Source organism: Micropterus dolomieu, linkage group LG23 (genome assembly GCF_021292245.1).
Source record: "Micropterus dolomieu isolate WLL.071019.BEF.003 ecotype Adirondacks linkage group LG23, ASM2129224v1, whole genome shotgun sequence".
Classification (NCBI taxonomy): Eukaryota; Metazoa; Chordata; class Actinopteri; order Centrarchiformes; family Centrarchidae; genus Micropterus; species Micropterus dolomieu.
This window is the reverse complement of record NC_060172.1, coordinates 20108155-20117347: the sequence shown is the minus strand read 5'-3', so window position 1 is coordinate 20117347 and position 9193 is coordinate 20108155. Positions and strand designations below refer to the sequence as shown.

Below are 9193 nucleotides of genomic sequence, written 5' to 3'. Positions count from 1 at the left end.
ATTGTCACATTATTGGTCAGGATATTTATACATTTAACGGCATTTCCGATGAGGGCATGTAATACTTATTTCGTCCACTTGGGGGAGCTCAGGTTACATGAGGAAAGCTTGGATTAAATCAAAGATCGTCTCTCCTTAGGAACTGGGAATATTGTTGATTCATCCTTAAATTCAAGCTGGCGATTAAGAGTATAGTAAAACATTCCTTTGTCATCATTTCTAAAGGAATTTTGTAGGAAAGTATTATGAACAAGCATTGATTACATTAGATGAAAGAGTGTCTTGCTGAAAATAAAAACACTTCACAAGTAACTTCTTTTCAGCACTAATATCAACAACAGATAGCAACAACAGTTAACATAACTACTCAAATAGAGGCAAACGTAATCAAGTAACTAAAGATTTAATTAAATGCTTTGAGTCTTTGGAGACTGCAGTCCTTTTACATTGAAAGTTCAGTGTCTGGACCATGTCACACTTGGGTGAGACAGGGGTTTTCCTTTTTGATGTGGTAATAAAACAAAGAATAAGGTGAGTTGCCATGGAAACGTGTGTGGGGGGCCACAGGCTGTTTAGGGAAATGCCAATGGCTGGTTCGTGTCCCTTTGTCAGTTTAACAGTCAGGCCCCGCGTTATCAGCTTCGGAATCAAAAAGGTGCCAGTTTTATGGTCGGGATAGCACTTAGAGAAAGCAACTTTGACCCCTCCCCTTCTTCTCTGGGGAGGAGAAAGGAATTTAGGGTAGCTCCAAATTTATTCAATGTAAAATGCACAAATCCACACCGTTGTTCACTACAACAGATAGGCTAACATTATTGTATCATGTAAAATATATAATGATTTGTTTTTGTGTTTTAGTTGGCTAAAGTTAGATGCCGGGCAACAGTGACCAGTTGCTGATGTTATCTATACTATAGTTACATGGCTTGCCGTATTACTTCCCCAGCTAACGCAATCCATATTCAAATGTTTTTTACCACCAGTATTATGTGTTGATTTTAGCCCGAAAAAATTATGTATTAGTACAAAGCAAATGTGGAACAATTTTAGATTAGATTCAACATTATTGTCATTGCGCATGGCACTGGTACAAAGCAATGAAATGCAGATAGCATCTAACAAGAAGTGCTTAAGCAGTAATTAAATAGAATATGATAAATTATTATACAAGTGCAAGGTATGAATGATATATAAATATAAAAATATGTATACGTGAATATCTATTGCTACAGGTATATACAGGCTATGAACAGTACAACACTATACAATATGTACAGTAGTGCAAATGTTACTGTTGTGGGATTATACAGTATGTACAGTAGGAATGTCTATGTCTAGGGAATGATTTACAGTATATACAGAATGTGTGGTACGACAGTACCAGTAGTGCTGTTCACTTTAGATTTATTGTCGTTTTACCGTATTTTGCCGATACCGTAACTTATGTGACCCACATAATATACAATAATGTAACACAATGGAGCAAGACAACACCACAGTGAAAGACCCATTCAGTACATAAACATTACTTACTGTGGTCTGTTATACTAAACTGTGGCAACAATCTCATTTATCATATTCAGAATTATGATAATTGTTATTGTTATATAACAACAATTATTGTTATAATTATTAAAAAGCTGTCAGCTAAATGCATACTGTGTATTATCTTATCATGCAACGAGCATGAATAAGAACATCAAGCTGACGAAAATATTGCTGTAACATTTTATGTAATGCTGTCTTCAGTGTGTCTGTTTTGGCTCGCTCATGAGTTCGATCACGCACATGAGGACATGCTAGGAGAGGTAGTGGTTGCAATATGAAACCTCACCACTAGAGGCCACTGAAAACTAAACAAGCTCATTACTTAAACGAGACCTTTTATACTGCATTTCAGGTCCTATATTGTTGTTCTGTGACTCCTGTGTGCCATCTTGGCATGATTCATGGTTCAAAAAACTAATTTTCTACCTTTTACTGGCCTTTCATGTAGGCCTTCATTTCAGCCTCTGTCTGAAACAAGCTGTAGATGCTCCAATCTTTTTAAGCCCCACCCTCTCAAAGCCCACTTGTCAGCCCTGTTAAAATGACAGTTAACGTGAATTACAGATGCACCTAGCTAAGCAAGCTAGCTAGCTCCACACACAGCCGTTAGCTCCAACGTCTTGTCCAAATATGGTCACGTCCGGTACCGCTGGTTGCAAAAAATCAACATGGCGGCCAAACTCCAGTCCAACGCCAGTACACAAACCAACGAGTGACGTCACGATGGCTACGTCAAATTCTTATATACAGTGTATGAGACTCAGCGTTGCTGTGCGAGTAAATGACCATATATGGAATACCGGCTCCGTGTAGCTCCATGTGTTGTATTACGGAGCCATTCGTAGAAAAAGCTGTTAAACAGAGCATTCAGAATAGGAGATAGGTAGGTAAGTCATAAAATATGGAAAAGCATAATAGGTCTCCTTTAAAGAATTATTTGCCCTCCGTTACAGTGGAAGTTTTCCCTTATAGCCTTACCTAAAAATATCACCAGTGATTTTGGGGAATTTTACAACTGTCCAGATCCATTTAACAATTTATTTTGAAACAGGAAAGCTTCTACATTAGTTTAACAGTATTTATATTTAATATGGCAAAATTAACTGACTTTATAAATAATAAAGAGATTAAAAAAAATTATGTATGGTTTTGTCTAAATGCAATGATTTAAAGAACTCATGGCAGAGTATTTTTAAACAAATTACTTAATCAGTGTTGCTTGGTTTTGGACTTTCTTTTACCTCTGCAGCATAGGGACCTAAAAACAGCCAAAGTAGAAAACAACAGTACAGTCACTGCAGTCAGCAAAAGTGGCAGTACATCAAAACAGTAGTATGAATACCAAGGCATCTTATAGGCCTCTGTACGCAGGTGAGGAGCCCCTTTATGGCGCATCACGTACTCCACCCAGTAGATGGCCTGATCCATGGGTGCCATTGGCTGATCTCTGTGCAAACGTGACAGTCTTTGCATGTTCTGTCTGTAGCTTTCTTGATGGAGCACTTCGTTAATACCTTGCTCAAAACTGTGGCCACTAACATCACCCAGCTGAATGATCTTTGCTGCTCCTCTCTCCTGCAGACGTAGAAGGTTGTCATACTGGTCAAAGAACAAGGGTATGCCGAGCACAGGGACCCCGTAATAAATGGCCTCCTGGACTCCGTTGGTTCCTCCATGAGCAACAAAGACTTTGGTCTGTGGGTGGCCCAGGAGGTCCTTCTGTGGCATCCAGTCCACTATCAGGGTGTTTTTGCCCAAAGTAGAGGGACGCTCCCCTATGTGCCTCCATATCACCTGATCAGAAAATTAAAAGAATCATCATGAATTAACTTTATATCTGTACACCAGTTGTACATTATGTAATAACAGTAGTGATAATAATAATAATACATTTTATATAGTGAGCACTTTCCAAGATGATGAATTAAATAAAAGAACCTTGAAAACAACAACACAATACAAGTGCTGAGCAGTGTACTAGTGCAGTAGTGTTGCAAAGTTTAAAACGATGTGAAAAATTGTGTAGTGCAGTGTAAAGTGTTGCACAGTGTCTTTGATTTAATCTGTGTTTAAGTCATCAATCTATCTATTTTCTTTTTTTTGTTTTTTTTTTTAAACCTGTCCTGCCTGGCAGCCTGGTATAGAGTATGAGGAGCTGGATACCATATTGTGCCAGAGAGATTTTACTTTAACAAGAGAGTATTAATATACTCCTTTGTCTGTTTTGTTATTTATTTAAATTTATTTGTCACCGGGCCAGACAGGGGACAGACATGAGGATGGGGAACAGAAACACCACATAAACAGACACACAGAGAAAGGACAATACCTGCAAGAGAATGGGGATGGGGGATGGGGACAACAGGAAATAGCAGAAGGAAATACCAAAAAACAAAACAAAACTCACTCATTAGATTCCCTGTGCAGGCTTCAAGTCTATCACAGGGCTACAAATCAATTTATTTTTTTTATGTATTACTTGGAGGACTGATTTGTCCAGTTGTAGTATTTTATCAATTTCTTTAAATTTTAAAATATATATATATATATATATATATTAAAATATTGCTTTTATGATGGATTCATTACTGCATGAATATCTTTCTTTGGATCAAACATTTTACATAGCAAAGGTGAATCACTCAGTATGTGTTACCTTCTGAGGCATCTTGGCAAAGACGCTGGCAATTTCAACTGCAACCTCTTTTGGCAAAGCTTTAACCCAAGTGCCCAGAGTCATGATGATGACTCCGTGCTGCCCAGCACTCTGAACAAAGTCCTCCAGGTCTGCTGGCAGAGGTTGGGCTGGTTTGCACTGGAACCCTCCTACGTAGATAACATTTGGCATTGTGGGCCGAGGGAAGTCAAACACAAAATCTGACCTGAGCAGCCAAATGTCTGCCTCCTGAAGTAGCGAAATGATGTCACATCCACCCTTGATATATTTATCACAGATGGCATCATAGCTTGGCCCCACCATGAATTTCTGCTGGAACACTACAATGCTGTAGAAAAAAATGTTCTTGATCCTCTGGATGAAATTCATTTTGTCTGTTAAGCCTGACCCTGGCACTGGGATGTAAGAGAGCGGTGAGGGGGCTATCACAAAGTGGCCTTCTCCGCTGTTGATCCAGCGAACATTGAGCACCATGGGCAGTTTTAGATACTTGGCTAAGACAACCCCTGCTGCTATGCCTGGGTCAGTGAGAACAAGATCATATTGGGAATCCATGAAGCTTTTGATCATCTTTTCATCATTGAAGACTTGAAGGGCCCATGAATGACCCTTATAAATCGCAGAAAGGAAATCCTTGGTGAGTTTGAAGAAAGTAAGTGCTGAAGCCTCCTCTCTCTGCGCCTGAAAAATGGTTACAAATTGAGTGGTGAAAAGTGATTTATCTTCTTCATCAGAATGACTAAATTAATCACGTGGGGCCCATTACATAATCTATAATGACAAGACAATCTGAACAACCACTGAAGGTGAACAAGTCCTAAATAATATATAATACCCTTACAAACCATATGTTTATTTATCAGAAAGCACTTAAGCCTATGAGGTTGGTGTTCCCCTTCAAGGGAACTACGAACTGCGAGGTGCGCGGTTTGCCTTCACCTATGGCCGTAAGGGCGCACTCTACTCGAGGCATGGCAGCTTCTAGGGTCCTCCTCGCAGGGGCGTCGCTCCAGGATTTGTGTGACGGAGCTGGCTGGGCCACCCCTCACACTTTCATCCGGTTCTACAGTCTGGACCTTCCTTCTGCACCCGGCACCTGTGCGCTCTCCTCTTAGTCATGCCTCAGGTTGCACGCTGGCGGCAGGCGGGGTTTCAGCGCGGCCTAAGTGGGTATCTCGTTCCCATAGTGTCGTCACCGATGCAGTTCGAGTTCCCTTCAAAGGGGAACGTCTCGGGTTACGTATGTAACCCTTGTTCCCCGAGAAGGGGAACGAGACAATTGCGTTGGTCTGCCACACCTCACCCCGCCTGGAGTGCCTTGCTTCATAGAAAAGGGCTAATGTGTCCTGTGTGCTGGCGTGCTTATATACTCCTCCAGTTACGCCGTCACATGCTACTGTTCTAGCAACACCAATAGAATTGGAGTAGTTTCATTCATAATTCAGCCCTGCCACGCCCAGAGGCGTTCCCATAGTGTTGTCACGCAGTGTCTCGTTCCCTTTCTCGGGGAACAAGGGTTACATACGTAACCCGAGACGTTCTTTCTGAACTTATAACTAGAATCAACCTCAACTCTAAAAGTTCTTTTTAAGGTAAGTTATTTTAATGGTCCCTACACTTCTTTTCCTGAACCTGATGTTGAGTCCAATAGATTTCCTGCACATTATGTAAATAGGAGGGAGAATATCAGGTCTCAAATCCAGCCCGACTCTTGTATTCTCCCTATTCCCCATTCTAATTCTGCCTGTTTCACCCAGTATCTGGGAAGTTATCCGTATAATAAATAAATATCTTGCCATGTTTGTGAGCCTTGTTTGTGTGATGTATAAGCTTTCTAAATTTTGTTGTGTGGTGGGAGGCGTGGCTGTCATGCACCCATATTCTGCTGTGACGATGTGATTATTTGTAATGAGAATGCATGCTACTTAAGAAATTAGCTGTTTGTATTGGTGATAATGCTCACTCCAGTCACGCTGCATTGGCTGGGCTAAGTAAGCATCTCATTTATCTTACTGCAGCACTATAGGAGAGTACACAGTAAGGTGGGCTGGTAGTTTGCCTTTATTGCAACCAATCTCCAGATTATCTTTTTTTATGTACGGTTGTGAAGAAAGTAATCTCATTTCAATTGATATCTTTTATGATGAATTCATTTTTAACTGTATCCAGTCTGCTTTTAGAGGACTTCATAGTACTGAGAGAACACTTGGTAAGGTTCAGTGGCGTAAGTGCCGGCTGTTATGATGGGCCCTTGGGCTACACTGTTACGAAGCACACGCACACACACACTCATTGTAGAAGGGAACCCTATATTGGCAAATTTATGTGCCTTGTTTCCTCGGTTTGCAGGATTAAGCAACTAATAAGATTAGATGCAGTAATTTAAAGCTCCTTAAATCAATTTCTTTCTTTCTTTCTTTCAATAGTTCTCTTTGTGTGCATTTCTCTCCAACACACACAAGCTGCTGCTGCGGCTGTGTTGCACGTGCCTGGATGCAGCAGTCTAAAGTACCATCATCTGATGGATTTTAGAGTCGGACTGTGTCACCTAGACTTTTGTATTTACAAAGTACAGAAGAAGAACAAAGTTGCCAGTGCTGGCATTGTCAAAATCTTGAAACGTCACTACAAACAGCTGAGTGCAAGAGGTGTCCACTGTGCTGAAATGACGCAGACTTCTTTGGGCATTTTCAGTACAATAACCTCCCAAATCACGGCAAACACATTCCTTTTCGACAGAGAGGCAAGACATTATGGTGAATAAGAAAGAGAAGTGGCCTACTCATAACAAAACACCATGTCCTGAAAACAGGCCACCTACGGTGCACACACATTATTACAATGTCCTCAGTAATCCAAAACAATCTTATTTGGGAGCTTTGCAACCCTCTCCTCCTGTTCTTTTCTGTTCTGTCTCTTCTTGAAACTTTTATGTGTAAATGACTGCTAGCTTGCGCGTGTGCTCTGCTAGTCTACTTGCAGATTTTGCGTTTCACACGGTTTCTGGAGTCTTGTCTTCTTGTCACATGATCAAATAGAAACTTTAGATTGGGTAGCGATATACATATTACCCAGCAATCATCATAGCATATTTGGGCTATGTGACACAAAGAAAATAAGATTAAAGTCATTCTGTTGAATCTGTGTTTTTTATATTTTACCGTATACCTTATATTGTACTGCTTCTGTGGTGTCAGAAACCATGGCAAAGGGGGAAATGCACATATGAGTGTGTATATATACCACTTGATCTTTAAGAAAGTAAACAGCATGCGGTAAATTGGGTGTGGCTTGATGCTTGTAACTTGGCAGGGCCGTTCCTGTGGTAGGCCCCAGCGCAGACCTTATTAAGGGTCTATACTACACCCTTGATAAGGTTACTAAAGACTTGCTGACAGAGTTGTCTGTAATTTTAGACTTAAGTACCTCCTTTGATATTTTATCAATTTCTTAACTACAGAAAGTGGCACATGCTTTTATCTATTCTTAGATTGATTATTGCAATGCACCTTACACTAGGTGTCAGCCGGGTCTCCCACCACTGTCTCCAGTTGGTGCAGACACTGCTGCTTAACTCATTACCGGAACAAAGAGGCATGATCACATCATCCCTGTGCTTACCTTCCTACACTGACTCTTAGATTTCAAATTGATTTTGAAATGTTATTGCTCACTTTTAAGGCCTTGTAATGGTCTTGCTCCTAAATACATTTCTGATTAATTGACCTGGTATGTGCCCTCTCTGCAACTGAGATCCACAGATGGAGGCTTACTGGTTACTACCAGATCACCATTTTGAAAATGTTTGATTTATTTATACTGTTTGCATTTCTATTTATTCAATCATATTCATCTTAAAGCAATTTGTAACATCCTCACTAAAGATAGAAATAAAGTTTATTATTTTATTATTATTACCCTCATAATCTTCTGTACGTACACCTCAAAGAAATCCTCTAATCCTTCAGTCGTTGTGAAGGTAATGGATGTGTAGAGAGGAGACTTTTCTGGGATGTACCAGCTGGTGGATGACCTGATCACAGTGAGGTTGTGTCCCCTGGCATGAAGTTCTTCTAGCAGGATCTTCATATTGACCCAGTGGCTGCCATCTAAGGGATACACCAGAATATTTCCTCCATCGCAAGATGGTGTGAAAGAAATCAGACAAACACTGAGGAAAACAAGTATTCCAAACACACGATGCAATGCCATGGTTCCTAAAATGTGTGAGAGAGAAATTATATCATGATTGACTGTAGGAAGGAAAACTTAGCCCAAACTGTGTCACAAATCAGTTTCATCAAATCATATTTTGCATGTTATAAGTAATTAGTATATTTTCTTTGATTAGAAAGCATATATTTGCATGCTATTTGTAGTTATGTAATCTTTACTATATTGAAACATAAGTGTGCCAGTAACTTGCTATGGTCCAGCTGAAGCCTACTGGCCAGGGAAATCCCTTTTCCCCTTCATCCTCACCTGTCTCTCTCTGAGAGATGCCAACCAGGAGTGGTTCAGCAGAGAAAAAACTAGAGGTAATGTTGTTACCACTACAACAATTTTTGAGGAATTTATTCACAGTGGTTAAAGAGGGATGATTAATTGTTCAAGCTAAGCAATGACTGATGCAGTCTATGCTGATGAGTAAAATATGAGAATAGCAGATGATAGGATCAAAGGAGAATAGAAGAAGAAGAGTGAGGCAAAGTAACATAAGTACAATGCTGTGAAAGCACATGAAACTAATAACATAAATTGTAAATTCACAGGACAAGATTGTCACTTTTGATAACATAGAATGCCATTTGTGGGGAAAGGGTATAAAAGCTAGGTTTTAGCCAGTGCAGTTCAGTTCTGCATTTTATGGACTATGGACTTTTATGGACTTGTCACCGGTTGAAAAATAAAGACCATCTGCAGAACCAAAACTCTGACTGATTCCGCTGGATTTTTGGTCTTCAGTGC

At 40.1% G+C, this 9193-nt stretch overlaps 1 protein-coding gene across 1 annotated transcript; it reads right to left on the bottom strand.

The window, feature by feature from the left end:
- Positions 1-2757: 2757 nt before the first annotated feature.
- Positions 2758-8486, bottom strand: LOC123963337 (UDP-glucuronosyltransferase 2C1-like). The gene is made up of 3 exons (XM_046040129.1): positions 8144-8486; positions 4205-4906; positions 2758-3342 (listed from the first exon to the last, which is right to left on the bottom strand). The coding sequence occupies exons 1-3, from the start codon at positions 8435-8437 to the stop codon at positions 2758-2760; spliced, it is 1581 nt and encodes a 526-aa protein (XP_045896085.1). The 5' UTR covers positions 8438-8486.
- Between the last annotated feature and the right edge of the window lie 707 nt (positions 8487-9193).